This window comes from Pinus tabuliformis, chromosome J (genome assembly GCF_031772625.1).
Source record: "Pinus tabuliformis cultivar Carrire ecotype Pingquan chromosome J, CPIR1, whole genome shotgun sequence".
Taxonomy (NCBI): domain Eukaryota; kingdom Viridiplantae; phylum Streptophyta; class Pinopsida; order Pinales; family Pinaceae; genus Pinus; species Pinus tabuliformis.
The window spans coordinates 71,830,445-71,853,171 of NC_142295.1; the positions used below are offsets into that span (position 1 = coordinate 71,830,445).

General features: G+C 38.9%; 1 protein-coding gene across 1 annotated transcript in view; it reads right to left on the bottom strand.

Annotated features, from left to right (window-relative positions):
- Positions 1-21,473, bottom strand: part of LOC149225571 (ABC transporter G family member 26-like) — a 30,083-nt gene extending 8,610 nt beyond the window's left edge. The window contains exons 1-7 of the mRNA XM_089379963.1: positions 21,384-21,473; positions 20,960-21,240; positions 20,345-20,500; positions 19,969-20,152; positions 19,559-19,846; positions 19,138-19,419; positions 18,675-18,959 (exon numbers count right to left, since the gene is read on the bottom strand). Of these exons, the coding sequence (XP_089236089.1) occupies positions 18,675-18,959; positions 19,138-19,419; positions 19,559-19,846; positions 19,969-20,152; positions 20,345-20,500; positions 20,960-21,240; positions 21,384-21,473 (1,566 nt within the window). The remainder of the gene's footprint in view (positions 1-18,674; positions 18,960-19,137; positions 19,420-19,558; positions 19,847-19,968; positions 20,153-20,344; positions 20,501-20,959; positions 21,241-21,383) is intronic.
- Positions 21,474-22,727: the final 1,254 nt, after the last annotated feature.

The following is a 22,727-nucleotide window of genomic DNA, read 5'->3' on the forward strand; positions in this document are numbered from 1 at the left end:
TCATTCATTCTTTCATGAGCAGATTGAGAGAAGGAGAGCAAGAGAGCAAGGGAGATTTCTGGACAGTGAGGAGAAGGAGGCAGCAGCTTGGCACACATTCCAAGGCAGCATTCCAGCAAGTCTGTACAATTGAGTTAGCACACAGTGAAGGGCAGGTTTTGGGCACGATTTTCTAGAAAAGCCGTACAACAATTTTGTCTCAAATTCCAAGGAGGTCGTACAGCAAGTTTGCATAGAAATCGAGGAGCAGAAAGTCTGAAAATTGTTGGCACGTTTTTCAAGGGAGGCCGTATAGCAAGTGGCTATACCTTGGCACACATTTCTAGGCAAAAATCCGTACACTGTACTGTTGTTTTTTCTGCACAGAAATCGAGGAAACCGTACAGCAGCATTTATGGCAGCTTGCACGCTTTTCTAGGCAGGCCATACAGCAGCATTTAACGCTGAAATTTGGCACAAAAATCGAGGAGGCCGTACAGCATTTATTGCTGTTTAGTTTTGTTGTTTGCAAGTTTTTCCAGTTGGCTGTGAGGCACGGAAAATGAGATAAGTTGTAAAAGTTTGCTTGCTAATTTTTGCTGAATATTTTCTCTCACTGTAAAAAGCATTTTCCAGAAATAAGAAGGAGCTTTCGAACTGGTTTTCCCCAAGAGTTGTAGGGGGTTTTTCCAGGGTCACCTTGACCAAAAATCACTGTGTTTAAATGTGTTGAATGGCTGTTTGTATGTGCTGATTTTTATTTCTGCATTTTCCAGCATTCTGTAATTTTTCCAGAATTTGTGTTTTCAGCGAAATTTATTTTCCAGTTGTTAAATGTATGGATATGGGAAAGGGCATTTAACTATTTTGGAGAAATAAGGTGAAACTGAAAACCGGGGTGGGAAATGAGAAATTTTTACATGGTATCAAAGCTTGAGTGCTGAAGTGCAGTTTGGGACAGCAAGGAGGAAAATTACAGCCTGCTGATTTTTCACTCAGAAAATTCCAGCAAGCTGATTTTTCACAAACAGCAGTTTTATCCTTACTACAGCAGTGCTATTTTTCAGTTTTAGGACAGCAGGATGTCATTGGGATTGAGGGTGGAGGATAGGTTGGATGGGAATTCCAATTACAGCGTTTGGAAGGAGAGAATGCAGAGCATCTTTGAGGAGGCAGAAGTCTGGGACATCATGGTGCATACCACACAGAACCCTGTTGTTGTGCCTACTGATGTTACTCAGTTGGCTGCTTATAATAGAAAGAACAACAAGGGTAAGAGACTGATTCTAGACGGAGTCAAAGACCATTACATTCCTCATGTGAGAGGAAAGAGAAATGCCCATGAGATGTGGACTGCATTGTCCAATCTCTACCAGAGTACCAATGAGAACCGGAAAATGGTCCTGAAAGAAAAGCTGAAGACCATTAAGATGGGCAATGATAGTGCAGCTGGATATCTCACAAAGATTACTAATGTGAGAGATGAGTTGGCAGCAGTTGGAGAGGTCATTCCATCCACTGAGTTGGTGCGGATTGCAGTGAATGGCCTCCCCCGTTCATGGATGAACTTTGCTGATGGGGTTTGTGCACGTGAGACCCTTCCCACATGGGAGAGGTTTTGGGATAATTGCATTCAGACAGAGATCAGGAAAGATCAGCTTGGGGCAGCCAAGCCAGTTGAGCAGGATGAGGATGTAGCACTGTTGGCAGGAAGCAAGAAAGGCAAAGGGAAGAAGCAGGCTTCCACAAGCAATGATGGGGGCAAAGGCAAAGGTAAAGGTAAACAAGGTAACACACAGAAGGACTATTCCAAGGTGAAGTGTTGGAATTGTCAAAAGATGGGACACTATGCAGTTGTGTGTCCGGAGAAGAAGAAGAAGAAGGGGAAGAACCAGAGCATGGCAGCTTCAGCAGAGGTTGAGGACTTTGCAGATCGTTTTGACCGGGAGTTTGCGTTCACTGCGTGTAAGTCCTCTAGTGCAGGATCACCTGCCACACAGGTTCAGAGGGAGCATGCTTTTCCCTTGATTAGCGGAGCATCTTCGGGTATCTGGTATGTGGACAGTGGGGCTTCACGTCACATGACAGGAGTCCGTGAGTACTTCTCAGAGCTTTCAGAGAGTGGCACTGATATAGAGGTAGTACTCGGTGATGACAGAGTTGTTAGAGCAGTCGGTGTGGGGACACTGACATTTCAGAGGGAGTCCAAACCTCCCTTGAAGGTGTCAGATGTTCTTTATGTGCCAGGGATGAGGAAGAACCTCATATCTGTCTCAACTTTGGAGGACAGAGGATATGAGGTACTGTTCAGAGGAGGACAGGTGTTGATGTATCCCAGGGGCACTCCAGCTGATTCAGCTAGAGTGATAGGTGTACGCCATGCAAAGATGTACAAGTTTGCATTCCAGCCCCTTTTGGCATTGAGAAGTAGTACCGACAGCAGAGCTAGCAGTTCTGAGCTGTGTGAGATTTGGCACCGCAGGATGGGGCATATGTATCATGGAGCCTTGAGGACCATGTGGGAGATCACTACAGGTGTACCAGCTTTCAGTACTGATCACTTTGATACTTGCAGAGGATGTGCGATGGGCAAGTTTGCCAAATCCCCTTTTCCCAGCAGTGACAACAGAGCGATTGGGATTCTTGATTTGATTCATTCTGATGTGAGCGGTCGGATGTCTCATGTTTCCTTAAGTGGATATGAGTACTATGTTTTATTCATTGATGATCACTCCAGGAGGACCTGGATTTATTTCTTGAAGACCAAGAGTGAGGTCTTCAAGCGGTTTCAGGAGTTCAGAGCTCTTGTGGAGACACAGACAGGTCGGAAGATCAAGTCCCTGAGGTCGGACAATGGGGGAGAGTACACCCTTGGAGAGTTTGTTGACTATTGTGCGGAGGCAGGCATTAGGAGGGACTTCACTGTTCCTTACAACCCCCAGCAGAACGGGGTTGCGGAGAGGAAGAACAGATCCATCAAAGGGGCTGCCAAAGCCATGTTACATGATCAGGGGTTGCCATTGTTCTTGTGGGCAGAGGCCTGCAACACAGCTGTTTATTTGCAGAACAGGATTCCGCATCGTGCCTTGGGGCACATGACTCAGGAGGAGGCTTTTTCTGGGAAGAAGCCTGATATTGGTCATCTTCGTATCTTTGGGTGCATTACATACTCCTACATACCCAAGGAGAAGAGGACCAAACTAGAGCCCACTGCAGAGAAGGCTATCTTTGTGGACTACAGTGAGACCTCAAATGCCTTTCGGATTTACATTCCTGCACAGAGGAAAGTTGTTGTCAGGCGAGATGTGAAGTTCAAGGAGGACAGGGCCTTTATGAGATCACGGGAGTTAGAGTATCTGGATCAGCCAGACCCTCAGCAGCAGTTGAGTCAGTCGCAGGGATCCAGTGGACAGGGATCAGGAGGATCCGGAGGTACATCTATGAGGATGTCAGGTCCGTCAGTGAGCAGTGGCTCGCCGAGCCAGAGGGGTGGTGCTCAGGCAGCATGCAGAGCAGTTCACTAGGGAATCCACTAATGGACAGTTCACACAGTACCTCAGCTTCTACAGGTTCAAGTGCAGGCAGGAGGACAGCAGACAGACAGTCAGGAGTTCAAGCTCCTGATGATGATGAGGAGGAGGGGTTTCATTCTCCAATGGGAGAAGTACGCTCAGGGAAAAGGAAGCCCAAGTGGCTTCAGGACACCTTGAGAGATGCAACATCTGTTGCTAAGCCTAAGAGGTCGGTCAGAGAGGAGACCACCTGAGAGGTTTTGTAGCTATATGGCAATGGCTACCAGCATCCTTGACTCTGAGCCTTCTAGCTATGCGGAGGCAGCTAGCCAGCAGGTCTGGAGAGAGGCCATGCAGGAGGAGTATTCTTCTATCATGAAGAATGATGTTTGGGAGGTGGTGCCGAGGCCTGAGGGCAAATCCGTGGTTACTTCCAGATGGCTTTACAAGGTAAAGCATGCTGCAGATGGCAGCATTGAGAAATTCAAAGTGAGGTTTGTGGCTAGAGGGTTCTCCCAGGTAGAGGGAGTTGATTATGAGGAGACCTTCGCTCCCGTGGCTCGATATACTTCGATCCACTCCATTATATCAATAGCAGCAGAGATGGGTTTGAAGATCCACCAGATGGATGTGAAGACTGCATTTCTCAATGGCTTCATACAGGAGGAGGTGTACATTGAGCAGCCACAGGGCTTTGAGGTGCATGGGAAGGAGTCCCATGTGTGCAGATTGAAGAAGGCCCTTTATGGCCTAAAGCAAGCTCCCAGAGCTTGGTACTCCAGGATAGATACGTACTTGCAGGGGATGGGTTTCACAAAGAGTGAGGCAGATGAAGATCCGAACCTTTACTATATTGTGATAGGTGAGGAGCCTCTCATTCTGGTGTTGTATGTGGATGACTTGGTCATTACAGGTGTAGAGAGACTCATAGAGCACTGCAAGAGAGATCTTGCGGCGAAGTTTGAGATGAAGGACATCGGCTTGATGCATTACTTTTTGGGTTTGGAGGTGTGGCAGGAGGAGGGGCATTTCTTCCTGGGGCACAGGAAGTATATTGTGGACATCCTTGGCAGATTCCACATGGAGGATTGTAAACCCATGTCGACACCGATGATCACCAACTGGAAGAAGCTTCATGCTTCGGATTCCGAATTGGTGGATCCCACATTGTACAGGCAGCTGATTGGTTCCTTGATGTATTTGGTCAACACTAGACCAGATATTTGTTTTGCAGTCAACACAATGAGTCAGTTTATGTGTGAGCCTAGGAAGGTTCACTGGGTGGCTGCAAAACACATTTTGCAGTACTTGCAGGGGACAGTGGATTATGGTCTGGACTACAGGCAGGGGGATGGAGTGAGATTGGCAGGTTATACTGATTCTGATTGGGCAGGTTGTGCTTCTGATAGGAAGAGCACTTCAGGGTGCTGTTTTGGGTTGGGTTCGGCAGTAGTGTCATGGTTCAGCCGGAAGCAGCAGTCAGTAGCATTGAGTTCAGCGGAAGCAGAGTATATGGCAGCCAGTCTAGCTAGTTGTGAGGCCATCTGGCTTCGCAAGATGTTGTTTGGCTTATTTGGTCAGCCGTTGAGACCTTCAGTGATTTATTGTGATAATTAGAGTTGCATTAAACTCACGGAGAATCCAGTATTTCATGACAGGTCAAAGCATATCGGGATCAAATATCATTTCATCAGAGACTGTGTTCAGAAGGGTGCTGTGAAGCTTGAGTATATTCCCACTGATGAGCAGGTTGCAGATATTCTTACCAAAGCCTTACCACGGGGCAAGCATGACTACTTCAGAGACAAGATGGGTGTGGTGAGGAACACCTTCCTCGGTAAAAGGGAGTGTTGAAATTTGGTACCGGAGGACAGGTGGTTCCCTAAGGCTTTGATCTTTGGCCTAGGGAAAAGTGTCCAAAAGAATTTAATTTTTCCCCTAAAGTGACTTTATAATTTTTATAAAGTCAAATCTAATTTAAAAGTGACTTTAAGTGATAAAGTTACTAAAGTCTAATTTTAAAGTGATTTTAATAAAATCAATGTAAAATTAGAAAGGAAAAGTGACTTTGGAAATAAATGACTAAGTGGGTCTTTATTAAAGTGGGGTGAATTAAAAAATGGAAAGTGAGATTTAAATGAGCATTTAATCTCAGTCCTAGATCTCAATCTATTTCAGCCATTGGATTTAGGGATTCCCCAAAAGTCACTTAGGGTTAGATTAAAAGAGGGAAAGGAGGAAAAGATCATTCATTTTTTCATGAGCAGATTGAGAGAAGGAGAGCAAGAGAGCAAGGGAGATTTCTGGACAGTGAGGAGAAGGAGGCAACAGCTTGGCACACATTCCAAGGCAGCATTCCAACAAGTCCGTACAGCTGAGTTAGCACACAGTGAAGGGCAGGTTTTGGGCACGATTTTCTAGAAAGGTCGTACAGCAGTTTTGGCTCAGATTCCAGGGAGGCCATACAACAAGTTTGCACAGAAATCGAGGAGCAGAAGTCTGAAAATTGCTGGCGCGTTTTTCAAGGGAGGCCGTACAGCAAGTGGCTGTACCTTGGCACGCATTTCTAGGCAGAAATCTGTACACTGTACTACTGTTTTTTCTGCACAGAAATCGAGGAAACCGTACAGCAGCGTTTATGGCAGCTTGCATGCTTTTCTAGGCAGGCCGTACAGAGCATTTAACGCTGAAATTTGGCACAAAAATCGAGGAGGCCGTACAACATTTATTGTTGTTCAGTTTTGTTGTTTGCAAGTTTTTCAGTTCGCTGTGAGGCACGGAAAACGAGATAAGTTGTAAAAGTTTGCTTACTGATTTTTGCTGAATATTTTCTCTCACTGTAAAAAGCATTTTCCAGAAATAAGGAGGAGCTTTCGAACTGGTTTTCCCCAAGAGTTGTAGGGGGTTTTTCCAGGGTCACCTTGACCAAAAATCATTGTGTTTAAATGTGTTGAATGGCTGTTTGTATGTGCTGATTTTTATTTCTGCATTTTCCATCATTCTATAATTTTTCCAGAGTTTGTGTTTTCAGCAAAATTTAGTTTCCAGTTGTTAAATGTATGGATATGGGAAAGGGCATTTAACTATTTTGGAGAAATAAGGTGAAACTGAAAACCGGGGTGGGAAATGAGAAATTTTTACAGTTGTGACGCTGACTCCTCACTCTTTCCCTTAACCTTGTTGGCTCCTTTACCTTTGCCCTTCTTTGTTTGAACAAATAGGACTAGGTTCTTGTCACTACTCTTCTTATTGGCCTTTGACTCCATCCAAATCTCCTCATAGATACAGTCATTCCATAGCCTCTCAAAGTTAGGAAGGTTCTCACTAGCACAAGTAACTTTGATAAATTCCCAATAAGATGGGAATTTGTTTAGTGTCATGTTCACCAACTCTACATCTACAACCTTTTCCCAACTTCTACAATTTAATCACAGATTTGCATGATCAGCATATGGTAATTGGTGACTAATTCTAATCTAGTCATCTCAATGGATCTGAGTTTTTTTCACAATATCATCTCTCTTTATATTCTCACCATGTTAGAGGCTTACTAGGGCTTGGAATATTTCCTTTGTCATCTACTTCTCAAATATTTGAGGGATCAAATGATCCTTTATGGCATCTATGATCATCTGCTTGGTTGTCACTTCCTTTCAGTGTTGCGAACATCTCTATAACATCCCCATTTTATCTCAAAATAACGATTTTTTGGCCTAGCTGATGTTTGCCGATTTTTACCAATATTTTGATGGTATCTTGATTTTGCCAATGTTTGCCAATTTTTACCGATATTTGCCCCATTTTTACAGTTTTTTGGTTTTCCGGACCCTTGCCAATTTTATCCCAATGCTGATGTTCACAACATTGCTTCCTTCTTGTGAGTTGTCAACTGTTGTAGATCTATAGGCGCAGGCACAACATCCTTGACAATATCTTAGGGATCATTCTCTTCCAATAAGAATGTAACCCTCACTTTTCATGACAAGGAATTCAAGGCAGCATCCAATTTGTCTTCGAATCTGAGGTTAGCTGAGGCAATCTCTGACATGTAATGCAGAAACTCCCAAATCTGAAAATTAGTCTTTTAAAAAAATACCTGCTAACTGTTGGTCCTTCATTTTGACAATTGACTTATTGTGGTAAATCCTAGAGAATTTCAATCAGAAAAAAGTTTTGATACCATGCGAATTTTTCAAGCCTGGGTGACTATTGTCCTAATGTTTTCACACTAAACAGCTCAAACAAAATTTATTTAATAGTAGAAAATTAAATTTCTAAACATCGCATCAATCCCACAAATAGCTGAAAACTGAAAAGTGGAAGAAATAAAAACACAGAATAGGGATTCCTCCTTCAAATTAGTGTTCCATTCCTTTGATCAAAGCATACAAGGTGACCTTTGCAACCTTCTTTGAACTAGCAACTATATGATCAATAAGATCTCTTCAAACAGTAATCTATGACCTGTGTAGGGAGGGTATAGCTACAGAAATACAACTTTTTCTATTTCTGCCTTTCATGGAAAACTAATTGCTCTTTCCCCCTCTCAATCATTGAAACTCGCTCCAATAACACACTATATGATCAGATTTGATGGTGTACAACCAGATATGAACATGTATGGCCTGTGTGTGAAGAAAAAACATATACAGCAGTGGTCTCTTTAGCAGATCTACCCTTCTTCTCTTTAGGATGCACTCTTACTTCCTCCAACTCTCTTACTCTCTTCTTGTTGGAAAAAGTAACTATGTTCAGTCTTAAATAATGTACTTGAGTCATCATGTAATGTACTTGTCAAAAGAATAAAGAAAAAAAAATTATTATTATTATTGTGACTTATTAAAGCATGGATTTCAAGCTTCGGTCAACATGTTTTAGATCAAAGTCCCCATTGAAGACTTCTAGGATTTATTCTGAGTTTATAGAATTATTGTAAATTTAAAGAGACCCTTCTTGGGCTTTTGAATCATGTAAAAAGGTTTAGTATTGAGTCAAATATGAATTATGGAACCTCCACACCATGTCGGCCTAAGGGAAGATCAAGTCGGCCGAAGACCCTATTCGACCCCACAAGAAGCCTATAAAACGAAGGACATCGAATTCATTTGGAGCATCACTTCTCACCAAGTTTGAATTCTCTCTACTGGACAAAAGTTCGGAGTGGGTAGTTGAGAAAGTCTGTTGCAGAGAAGCCGAAGTGAATTTCGACCCCACAAGAAGCCTATAAAACGAAGGACATCGAATTCATTTGGAGCATCACTTCTCACCAAGTTTGAATTCTCTCTACTGGACAAAAGTTCGGAGTGGGTAGTTGAGAAAGTCTGTTGCAGAGAAGCCGAAGTGAATGCGAGTTTGGGGGAGTCTACGGAGACAAGGAAAATCGATATTTTGGTGGTGGTCTCTCTCTATTTTGTGCTCTGGATTGGGAGATCGAAGTCTTCCAAGTTGGACTACTACCGGAAGTTGCCAGTTGTCGTAAGTTGTCGCATAGTCGAAGTTGTTGGGAAAAGGTCAAACTTCTGGAGGCTGACTTGGTGTGGAGGAAAGATCTGGTCTTGGTCTAGGGTGAAGAGTCTCAAAGAATACTATTGAGAGGAAGATTTACTTTGACTGGGTTTTCCCCTCGGGGTTTTGCCCTGGCACGTGCCTACATCTTGTGTCCATTGTTTTATGTGTTTCTGCTTTTGGTAATTGCTTGATGAACTAAAGAAAGAAGATATAAAGAATCATAATAATAAGAAACATCACAAGTAATTATCAAGATCAAGAAAATATTTACTGCCTTTCTGATTTTCCAACATGGTATTAGAGCTTTGGTGAAGAAAGAAGAAAAAGGTAGATCCATTCATAGGCACTATCTCAGGGAAAGAGTCTATTATATTCAAGGAAGATGTCTAACTCAATCAAGGGTGAAAACAAACTTGAAGGAGCATCCAAATTCAGATCCTGGAAGAAGAGGATTGACCTAATCCTAGAAGAAGAACAAGGTATTGGATTTAGTAAGAGGAAATGTAAAGAAACCTACAGAAGATGCCAGTGATGTCGACAAAGCGAAATTAAGGGATTTAGAATTGGTGGCTATGACTTTAATGGTAGAAGGGATAAAAGACAATCTTGTCCCATTCATAGCTAACATCAATCATGAGGAGATGTATGAAGCCTTGTCGAAGTTGTTTACTATTAAGAATATTGGTCAAGTAGCAAGTCTAAAGAATGAGTTGAAAACTACGAAGATGATATTGTGGCAACGTTCTTGGTGGAGATAGCTAGACTCGGGGATGATCTCTTGGCCATTGATGAGATTGTTTTGAAGAAGGAACTTGTGATCACTTCTCTATTAGGATTGCCACCCTCATGGGGTGCGTTTGCAGCAAGTCTCAATAGTTGGAGGAAGCTCCCAACAACTCTCAAAGATAAGTATCTCATGTCTTTTCAGTTTTGGGTTCATGTACTCATTTAGTTTTGATTATATTAAATACTAATCATCTTTCTCCCTTTGTTGCCTTGACTAGGGAAAAAGATCTAAAAGAAGGAGGATCTCTCAAGACAAGGTTAGTCAAGAAACAAAGGTATGCTTTGAATACTTTGATTGAAAGGATTATTCATTTGATGATCTATTACTAACTCTGTTATGACTAGCTGTATTGAATCTTAGTGATTCTTATTTGGGTGATTCATCTCTTGATAAATCTACCCACCCCACTCTTATCTGATTTTGTAGAACCCTAGATAGGTTATGGAAAACCCTAACAAAGGGTTTGCTAGTGTGAATACCTGAAACTCTAAATTGCTTAGGGATATTGTGAAATGCTAATTGAAGTTTTATTGATGATGTCATGTTTTGGATTTTGGTATAATCAGGAAATCCTAACTTGTTAGGGTTGAGTGATAAGGTCTAAAATGTCGAAACCTTTGAAGTTTGGCAATGTAGGATTTGCTAAGTTTCTACATTGGAACCCTAGCTCATTGGGGTTTGGTGGAAAGTGTGAGCAAGACCCTTACATTGTCTTAGAAATGTTTTCTTTGGTATGAGTGTGTTTGTCTGATCAAACCCTAGTGTAATCAAAATGATTGTGTGTCTAACTCTTATTTGATATTGTTGTGAAGTTGGGTTTGGCTAACTCATAATATGAAACATATTTGCATGATGATGAAATCTAGGCATATATAGATATGTCCTTTTGGCTGAAATCCTAGGTTGGTCTAGGTCAAGATGCATTAATGTTGTTGGACATATGATATGCTTATGTATGGTTATGAATTCCTAAATATCTATTGACCTAGTCATTGATGATCATGAGTCTTAGGATTTAATGGAAGTCCTTGTCTGAGATTCTAGGATGATGATATCTGAAAATCTAGGGTTTAGCAATTAAATCCTAGTAGTGACATTGTCTAGTGTGAAATGTAACAATCCAAGATCTATGCATGTAATGATTGTTGAGATTGTGGAAATGGAATTCTAAGGTTTTGGAATTAAGCCTTAGTGAAAGTAAAATATCTTATTTGAGATTTGCATAAAGTTTGGTGAACTTGTGAATTCTAGGGTTTTGGAGTTGAACCTTAGTTGAAGTAAAAATCTCTGATGAATGTTAACTATATGATAACTTGAGATGTGTGAGAGATTTGTTATTTTTGGCTGAGATTGATGATTGCTCGAAAATCTAGGGTTTGCAGCTAACCCTAGTGGTAGTTGGTCATGTTATTGACTGATTGATGGTTGATTGAAAATCTAGGGGTTGGAACTAACCCTAGTGGAAGCTGGTCAGGTTAATGACTATGTCGTGATTGACGTTGATTGATTCTTTTGTATGAAATCTAGGATTTGTATGAATCTCTAGTGAGAAGTCTAACATATGTATTTTGAAAGGTTGTTAGATGCTTTGTAGATATATGTTTGTGAATTGTTTCTAGGGTTTGCTATATGTTGAAGGAAGGTATGTCATACCTTTGGAAATAACATTGAAACTCTAGATGGAATCAAAGTTGAAGTAGTCTAGGGTGTATGACAAAGTCCCTAGCAAGATGTTGAAGAGTATATGTCTCTTGTTTATAATTAAGTCTAGGTATCTGATATATATATGAAATGCTTCCGTGATTCTGATATGGCTAACATTATGCTTCTATAGTTTTGGTTGTAATTTCTATTGAAGTTGTGCAGATACACAATCTTCAACTTGGTGAAGATGTTCGTTAATGTGATAAGCATGATAGGGTTGATGATAACTCTGATGAAATGATTGGAAGCCATGAAAGATTCTTCGATATCGAAAAAGAAGAAGTTGATCTCCTGGAGGAAGCATGAATAGAAGAGATCTCCCTAAGATTAAGAGGGAGTTCGGATAAAGAGGCGCTTCCCTGTTGAGAGGGAGGGCATAGCTTGGTATCAATTGAAGAATGAATTTCGGAGGATATGTTGTTGCATGTAAAGTAGGAAGTATGATTGAGGAATATTCTGTCAGAGATTTTGTTGATAGTCCTACTATGGAAAGTTGAGAAGCAACATTTGTTTCCTGTAAGACCCCGAAGGTTTGTATTTGATTATGTACATGTGAAATTATATTATTGATTGGGGTTGTGTTTGTACAGGTGAATCTCTAGAAGGAAAACATGTTGGTTACCAATCAATTTGATTGGGAGAGAATGGTTATTCTTTATCTCCTGGATCAAGGGGTGTTGAGGCTTTGTGAGTGAAGCATTACCTCAAAGGACATCTGGTCAGCACATTCTGTTGATGTCTAGAAGTTGGATAGGTGGTGTTGATCAAAGAGCTCTACTTTGGATACACACCTAGATTTTTGGGTTGGTGGTTAGCAAGTAGGCCTGATGGTACCTAGAGGGGCTAAGATCTTGAGTCCACCTTAGTCCCACTTGCAATCTAGTCCATGGCATTGCGGTGCCTAAACTATTGAGTGACTATTTGGATAGATTACCCTGGTCAAGAATCTAGTCCATGGCATTGTGGTGCCTAAAGTTCTTCATGGTTAATATAGTTTGAGATCTTCCATTGTATATGCACATTATGAATACCTCTCTAATTAAGAGGGAGTATTGGAAAAAGTAACTATGTTCGGTCTTTAATAATGTACTTGAGTCATCATGTAATGTACTTGACAAAAGAATAAAGAAAATATTTTTTATTATCATTATTGTGACTTATTAAAGCACGGGTTTCATGCTTGGGTCACCATGTTTTAGGTCAAAGTCCCCATTGAGGACATCTAGGATTTATTCTGAGTTTATAGAATTATTGTACATTTAAAGAGACCCTTCTTGGGCTTTTGAATCATGTAAAAAGGTTTAGTATTGAGTCAAATATGAATTATGGAACCTCCACACCATGTCGGCCTAAGACCCTATTTGACCCCACAAGAAACCTATAAAAGGAAGGACATGGAATTAATTTGGAGCATCACTTCTCATCAAGTTCGAATGCTCTCTACTGGGCAGAAGTGCGAAAATCTTGCTGTTGGGCAGAAGTGCGAAGTGGGTAGCTAGGAAATTTTGTTGCCAGGACGACAAAGTGAAAGCGAGTTTGGGGAGTCTAAAGAGACAAGGAAAATCGAAATTTTGGTGGCGGTCTCTCTCTATTTCGTGCTCGAATTGGGAGATCGAAGTCTTCCAAGTTGTACTACTGCCGGACGCTGCCAGTTCCTGTAAGTTGCTGCATAGTCGAAGTTGTTGGGAAGAGGTCGAACTTCTGGAGACTGACTTGCTATGGAGGGAAGAGTCTCAAAGAATACTATTGAAAGGAATATTTACTTTGACTAGGTTTTCCACTCGAGGGGGGTTTTGCCCTAGCATGTGCCTACATCTTGTGTCCATTGTTTTATGTGTTGCTACTTTTGGTAATTGCTTGATGAACAAATGAAAGAAGATATAAATAATCGTAATAATAAGAAACATCACAAGTAATTATCAAGATCAAGAAAATATTTACCACCTATCTGATTTTCCAACACTTCTCATATCTGTGAGATCTCTTTTATTTTCTCTTATTTATGCTTTGAAAGAGAATAACTACTCTCTTCAATCCCAGCTACCACCTATCTCAATCATGAAATGCACGACTAATATTAAATTGTAATCTAAGTCACTAATCTTCTAAAACTTCTAGAACATTTCATTTAGATTCCTCAAACTAGTTGACTTAAAGACATTAGACTTTTACTTTTATGTTTTTTATTTTTCAAGTGAAACTATAATATAGAATTATTGATCACCTTTCCAAGGTGGTCACCAAAGAAATGTGTTGAACCGCTATATGCACATTCACACTAAACCTATGCAAGAAGTTCCTACTCAAGCTGCATTTCTCAACATGCGTGTGATGTTGACTTGGAGGATTTTGGAATTTGGAAGGATGCTTTTGTTCCATGGTTATACTCATTCATATACTTAGGTAATCATTCTTCTTTGGATTGGGAGACCATATTAATATGGGTGACAAGTTCCATATAAATGACAGTGGGTGATTCTAGGACCACAACCAATACAAATTTGCAAGTAATAGCTTCGGCAAAGTAGTTGAGGGAGCTAAAAGGCATCAATATAAACGCTTTCCTTGTAAAGTTGGAGTATTAGTTTTTTGGGTCACCCTAAACGTGTTTACCCCATGCTTGGGGTGCTTCATGAGCCTTGGGGTATGTGGTAGATGTTTAGCCCTATATGGTCCAAGATGGGTTGGCACATGGGATATGGTCCTTGATGGATTTTCATAGTGGAGATAGCTTGCTCAATGATTCTTTGACCTCAGTTAGATGTCGGTTCGATATTCTTCCCTTAAGTGTTGGATTTCTCTCGACAAGTTGGTGGACACCCTTCATTGTGGCCACATGGGGAGTTCACTTGCTTGGAGAAACGTCCTACTTGGGAGGAGGAATCTTGGACATCCTAAAGGAGGGAATGAGGACCTAGATAGCATGGAATAGCTTGGATTGTTGTTTAGAGGCTTGAAGTTGGCTTAAGGACACTTGGGCTATGACAATGTTCTTGCACAAGGCAACTAACCTAGTGGAGTACATTACTTAGGAGAACCAATGGAGTGTGAGGAGGCTTGTGATGGAGGGGAGTGGACACACGTTGTGTAGCTACATCACTTTGGATCCATTATCGTGTATGACATCACCTCAGAACATGGCATGTGTACCATTGGAGTTGAGCACTTCACTTGTGTACGCCTACATGAGCTTATTGTAAGTTGCTTGTAAGGGCTTGGGCCCACAAATAGAGGAAGGGGAGATTCCTTTTCATTCATATTATCATCACTGTATCTCCTCTCTTTGTGCTTGTCTACTTGTAGTTGTAGAGACTCACCAAGTTTCACAAGTTCATGAGGAAACCTTAGGAGAAGCTATGGAAGGGAAAGAGGGTGTCTTAGCTTAGAGTTTTTCTTGTGCCTGGGGTTTGATCTTGTAGAGGAAACATTGGAGATTATCATATCATTAACTCGTATTCACTTGTGTTGAGATGTGACCTAGAGAGGAGTGTGCACTAGCCCTCTCTCTATCTCTCTTGGTCTTCACTTTTACTTGATCTCTCTCTCTTTTTTGGTCCTCACTTGTACTTGATCTCTTTGTCTTGATCTTCACTTGTACTTGATCTCTCTATCTCTCTCTTGGAGTCACTAAGGATTCTTGGCCTTCTAGGAGATTCTTGGAGGTGATAAGTTTTTTTTTTCATGAGAAATATTTTAATATTCCATATGAGGAATATACATGTTTTAGTCCTCAACAGAAAACAACAAGGATAAAAATTACAACAAAACTCATCATGATGTCACTTGCTGGAATTGAACCTAAGTGGAGAGGATAACAATCATTCCTCCCAACCACGCTAGATAAACCTAATTGAATTCGAGGTGATAGGGTTTATCCTATGTTGCATGGGGACCCGTCCCCCCCCAAAAATCTGACATACCCTGCAACCCTGTATTTCAGGACTTTTGGACCCTTAGGAAATGTCTCCAAACTGTTGGGGACTTCATCGGGGATTTGTTGGCCATCCCCAAGATGTTCCGGACAGATTTCAAGGATGTTTTTGGTAGATTTAAAGGAATTTTTGAGCATATTTTAGGGATAATCCAAGCATATAGCTTCAGTTTTGACAATCATGGACATTGATGATTGAACAATATGATCATTTTTTCCATCCTTTATTTTTGTAATGCATTGAATTGAAATTTTTTTTACAATTTGCAGCGCAAAACATGTGTTTTGTAGGTTGGGTTTCAACTTGGATTTTTGGTGATTTAAATATTGTATTTGTAATAGTAAAATTATAAGAAGCGACCTCCATGTCAAGAAAACAGAAAATGCAACATTTTAAAAGTCTAATCCTTGTGGTTATTGCTCTTGTTCTTTCTTATTTTTTGTATCATCTCAACTTTTTACATATTGTATGTGGGTTTCGAGGAGTCATTCAAATTCGGTGCCTCCACCATCCCAACCTCAAGCATTGTGCAAACAATCAGATAGTAGCGATTTGGATTGGGTATCAAATGTTTAAATAAATTCCTATTCAATCCCCTTCTTAATCTCAAATGTGAATTTAATAACTTGAAAAAACCAAAGTATTTTATAGTGGTTTTCAACATTGTTGTAAAATTTTGCAAAGCCTGTTGAGAAGGGAATGCCTTTTATGTTTAACATAGTCATCATTAACAAGAAATACAAGGAAAAAAATTGCCATATAGACAATTCTCTGTGATAGATCCTTCATGGAACTTATTACAAAATGAAAGTATTTACGGTAAAGTTTCCTAAAGTTAAAGCTCATGTCTGGTGGTCAATAATGGAATGTCACTCAACCCTTTATAAATTGTTCGATAATTTAATTGGTGAGATTAAGGGTTGTTCATGAATCATAATAGTATAAAATATAGCTTGTTATGCTTACAAGCTTAAAACAACTACAAATGTTAATATTGAATTCTGAATATATATATAATTGTCATCCCCAACCCGCCATACCCTGAAAATTTTGGGGTTGTACTCTAGTCATTCAGGGGACACGTCCCCCCATCCCTGTTGTTCCCCCATCCCCAAGACCAGAGCAACATAGGGTTTCTCCCATAGAGATTGAATTTTAGAGTCTTGTGATAAAATCCTAGTGTGCTTTTATTGGATAAGAAGAATAGAAGGGGACATCTTGCCTTGGAGGATGTGTTGGAATGATTCTTTCATATTGGAGCTCCTCGGTGGAGGTAGGGTTTTTCTTGTTTTCCCTACTTAGGGTTTTGGAGAACTAGGGGACTTGTACTTGCCTTCAAAGAAGGCTATGGTTTGTACACTAAGTCACATGACACGAGGACACAAGACACGAAGGACATGTAAATACGAGTATTCAACACGAGACACAACGACCCTAGAAACAGGACACGAAGGACATGTTTTATATATATATATATATATATATATATATACTGAAATATAGTATTAGTTTATTAATTTACTACATCAGTGATATTCATTGCTCACAATTCAATGTTCATTCTTGAATTTTCATGTTATTAACTTATTAAACAGATTGAGAACCAAATCGAGGATCTCAACAGGGGCATTCTGCGTATTGCACATATGACATCAGACACTGATATTTTCTTTCTCGGCAATTCCAGCTCTCTTATTGACTAGTATATGAATATGACTTGCTCAAGTTGCACATCCTGGAAAATGTGGGCAATTGCAAGACAGACTCAACTAGGTAGAGCCCTATATATTTAAGTCAACTCTTTGTAGCCATTGAAATTTGCAATTAAAACAATACAATGACTATATATGCATGCTTTCTTCATTCGTCAAACTTGGAGATATGTAGGGAGTCGAAAAATGTTTTGAAGAGTGGGAATTTGATGGCCTAAGTTATGATATCAGAGTGCCCAATGTACTAATTGATGCCTATATCACAAAAGGAATGATTGAAAAGGAAGGCCACAGAGTCTTTCTTGAACATGTTTTAGAAAAAGGAGGAAAACCAAATTTCAAAACATGGGAAATGTTTGTGGATGGATATTTAGAGAACAAGCAAATGAATCAAGCTATAGAGACCATGAAGAAAGCTATTTCAAAAGTTAAAAATTGTGAATGGCAACCGGCACCTAAAAAGGCTCTTGAATACATTGATACAAATTATATAGGTATGGGCGTATGGAATACAAGAAAATGCTGACCTGGCCCCCACATACTCAAAAACAAGAAATTTAAGCCCCAAACCATGAGCTCCAAACCATGAACGCTATTATCCAAGACCCAGGTTGATGTGAAGTTGATAGTTGGGAACCACTAAAAGAACTTCCTACACAACACAACAACGACTCCAACGAGCTTCGACGGCAAAAAATGACCGAAAAAACCAAAAAAATGAACCATGTGCCGGATTTATGAGTGACGTTTGTGGGACACGTGTCCTAAGGGGCAAAAACGTTAGGGCACGTTTTTCCACGTCAAAAACACGTGTCACGATTGGAGGTCACGGTAAAAAACGTTTTGGACACGTTTTAGGTCGTATTTCGTGTCCGACACGTGAAATACGAGACACGTGACCCTGATGGACATGTCCTATGACTTAGTTTGTACATGTACTTCATCTTAAGCATATTAATGAAGTTTTCAGCAGTGCAAAATTTGTGCTATTTCCAGATTTGATTTTCAGCCATATATGTCATTCATGTATTGTTATTTTACATCTCTACATGTCTTGATGATTTGACATAAGTAAAACGACATTATTGAGTCATTTGACATCATCATTAAGTCTATACGTTGTTTTGCTGCTGTTATACCTGCTTCTTTACCACTGTTAAAACTGCTGTAATAGTGAAGTTTGATATCTGGTTTATGTGGGATAAGTTTCCCTAGACTACTGAAACTTATCCAGGTTGTTTGGTATCTTTATTTTCTCCTTGGATTGCCTAGAAATTGGAGCTGTTAGAAAGTCAAATCCCATATTCATTCCACTTACAGTTTGTACTTTATTCTATAACAGTCATAAGGCTGAAATTTCACAGGGTTATGATTCAGGAAACCTCTAATTAAAAAAGTGAAAACTGAAAATTTCTGCTTTGCATTAAAAGTAAAAGTAAAAAAAAAAAAAAAAACCATATTGGAAGAAATTTTCAACAAAAATAAAATTATAATGATAATATATAAAACTCAAGTGATAGGATACAGAAATACAACTTACCTGAGCTGTGATGGTTACTAAATATAGTCCAAGCAAGTTGAGGAAAAATACAGATGCAGTCCTTTGAAAATTCGCCATAAAATATATTATGCAATAGAAAACTGTTGCATAGAAAATTTGCGCTATAGTGTCACACAATGTGCTACTTATATAGTACGCACTTAATCGATACATGTTGGCACTTCTCTCCTTCGCCAACAATTCTCGTTCAGTTGGAAACACAAAAACACCACCAAACATTCCTGTTGACGCCCAGTAAAGAACTAGGTAGAACAACAATCCAACCTGCACCATGTATTGCAGATATTGTGATTATCAAATACTTTGATTAATATCCCAAACATTTTGTAAGCAAGGAGTTCAATTTATAAAAAAATGTTTTATACAATATATGAATCAACCCCAATTTGCAAATAAAATACCAAAACTCATGGTTAAACAAATATATTCTCTGGTAGCTCACCTGAGCTCTAAGTTGTGCTTCTGTCCAAATTTCAGATTTCCACCAGAGAAATCCCAAAAGCAGGGAGACTCCAATGTTCTGTGCGAGCCTCAGTTTGCTAAAATAATCACTTTGCCGTTGTTTGAATGTTCTGACTAAAAGCGTTGAGAATTGTTCATTCCACGATGTAGACCATTCCTTTTTTATATTTATTCTTTCCTGCAATTTGCTTTCAACTTTTAGCCCTTCCATAATTTTTCTTTCTTGAGGCTCCAATATCACTTTGTACCTTTCCTGTATACACTGAATTCAACGTTTAAAAATGATGTTAATTCTACAGAACGTTCCCTTGGAAAAAAAAATTTGAAATATTGACAAAACATGATTTTTAATATAAGGACTACTAAGATTTAACTAGATGAAAATACCTAACCTAGCTTACCTCAATGACCATCTTTTGAATTTCTTTTGGATTTTGATTTTCCATTGTTCGACTCAGCTCTCTTGGTGTGGAAATCATAAACATATCTCTTGTTTCCAAATCTAGTACAAAATCTGCAGGATTCATAGGGATACTTGGAATAAATCCAATGCTGCCAAAATAATCCATGGCATCTCTTGCTTGACCTGAGAATATTGGCTGTCCTTCTGATATCACCAAGAGTCTGTCGAACATATGAAAGACCCTACTACTTGGTTGATGTATTGTTGTGATTATAGTAGTTCCACTCTGCATATGATTCACTTTACACATCATACTCACATCTTCTCCTCAGAAACCTTTAAGACCTTCAAATGTTTTGTTTGCAAGCAAATAACTTAATAATCAATATCAGAGAGTAACTACCGTACCTTTGCAATGTTGTTGAGAACTTGCAATAGCTTGAGTGAAGTGGATGAATCAAGGCCGGATGTCGGTTCATCTAACAATAGAATGGATGGATCCATAAGTATTTCACAGGCAATACAAGTCCTCTTCTTCTCCCCTCCAGAGACACCACGCAAAAAGTATCCACCAACTAATGTATTTCGGCATCTGGTGAAATATGAAATGAATAAAGATCAAGCTACAATGCATGTTTTTCAATTCTCAAAAACTTCCCACATATACAGATCATATTTTTGTGTATGGAAGGATGATGTTATCGTTATATTTAATGCCTTCACATTCAAACCAAATCATATTTATCATGTTTAGCAGCTACAAAGATAAAGAAACTGAGAATACCTTTCCAAGCCAAGACTTTGAAGTGCTGTCTCTACTTTTGCAAGCTTTTGTTGTTGGTTCATATTACTAGGAAGCCTCAACTTGGCAGCAAAAAGAAGTGTTTCATAAACTGTTAACTTATCATAAAGTATGTCCTCTTGTGTTACAAATCCTATCCTGCAAAACAATAAGTTTTCAATCAGACTAATCCTGCATATGTTTGTAACTCTTCAATGGCCTACTCTTTAGCATTACAGTAATAGTATAGTGATAAAGCTAAAACACTTGCTAAATTTATGTTCTACTTGACTATAACAGATAATAAATGTACAGCAATAAAGCCAAAACACTTGCTATATTCATGCGCTACTTGAGTTTAATAGATCTATGATTACTTTAGTTTATGGCATTGAAATTTATTGGTCAACCTAACTAATATTACAAGGACATTGATTTTGGTTCTCATTTCCTAAATGCCTTTACGATGAATTGAAAAAAACACTTCATCCTTTTGAATTACTAGAAAACATAGAGAGAATTTATGCACAATTCACGACCATGTTGGTCAAAACTACTACCATCTAAGCTTTTATATGAAACTTTAATCTCAAAATAACATTTAAAACTCGTACTGACCTTCTCTTTAGGGCATTGCTGTAAGGAACCCCGTTATATGTTAAAGAACCAGTCAACTTCCCTTGAATTCTTCCTCCAATAATTTTGAGTAGGGTCGTTTTACCACTGCCCGAAGGCCCCATCAAAGCCAGAATTTGCTTTGATGCCACATACCCTGTAATTCCATTGAGAATTTTCTTCCGATCTGTATGGCTCTTAACCACCCTTGTAATCTTTCTTAAGGGATTCCATTTGAAACTCTGTGCAGCATCATATCGCACTGTGTATTCCAAGTCTGTAAACTGCAGAACAAAATCATGGTTAGACCAATCAAAAGTCCCCTCGTATGTCATGTGATAGATACTAATACTAATTGTCTTAAGAAGTCTTGTACGTTCTACGCACATTTGAAGCAGAGAAGACGAGGTGAAGGGCTACAAGCTACCTTAATAGATATTGGAAGTAGGGAATTGGTACTTAATTCCTCCTCTTTGCCAATCATTGATGAAGCATTTCCTTCCTCCGCAGTGTTCATTCTCGAAGGGTCTTTCTTTGCAAATAAACATGTAAAAAAGTTGGGTCACTGAAAGAGATGTTACCACAAATTGCACATCGAAATTGTCTGATCATAGAGAACTACCCCGAATTTCTTCCAAACATCATTAAAAGGTGAAAAAAAAAACAAAACAAAACTAAAAACCTCACCATATGAAACGAGGGCCACATTTTGGGCAGTCTCGGGGGTGATCTCGGTTAGTAGCATACTTGATACTGGATATAAATCAAAACATTATTACAATAACATGGGCAGTGGAAAATATAATTGAAAATGAAACACCCACTCTACTATAATTTAAAAGGAAAAAAAAAAAAAAAAATCAGACTAGAACAATTACAATTAACAGATAGAATTCAAACCGGCCTTGAACAACTACTATTAATAGATAGAAATCAAACATTTAAAAACATCATAGGAGGAACTAAAATACAAATATAATCATATAATACTAATATTGATGATCTCAATCGAAAATATCAGCTCTGCTGAACAGTTGAAGTTTTTAAAGTTATTATTGAAAACATCAGCTCTTCTGAATAGTTGAAGTTATTTTGCAGATTCACAACGTTAACTCTTTTTCAACACAATTTCCTTTGTATCTGTATATTTTTTGGAGATGTTTTTCTTTAAAGCTGATTATCTATTTATAAGGTATATTACTTATATTTAGAAAAAAGTATGGGTGATCAAAGAAACTTAAAGAGGCATATAAACATGAATCAATTGCAAAATATAGGTGTTTCTTTCCACCGCAGCTTACTCACAAATTTCATAAGGTGACTTGTTGGTTTTATAGTTTAAGCTAATGACAAACAACCATGGGAAGGCTACAATGATTTATCCCTTCTTTTGTTTTTGTCTATTGCATATTTTCTTCCAAAGCCCTTTAAAGAAGGTAAATTTATAGATTCACTTTCCAAAAGCAAATCTTAGATAATACCATATTTATAATTTTGTGTGAATATAAAAAAATATATATATAGTTTTTGTTTGTTTGTTTTTTTTTTTTCTTTTTACATTGAGTTAGATTATGTGTTTGTGAGTTTTGAATAAACAGTTTGATTTGAGCACTAAAAAAAACTTAGATTCTAGGCAATTATGAGAATGAAACTAGTTTTTAAAATTGATAAAGGCTTGTTTCTAGAATTGCCAACAAAGTTTTGGTTCATGATAAAGTTAAGTCATCCATTAGCATTTTATTTTTAGAAGGGTTTGTTTCATAAGTTGACT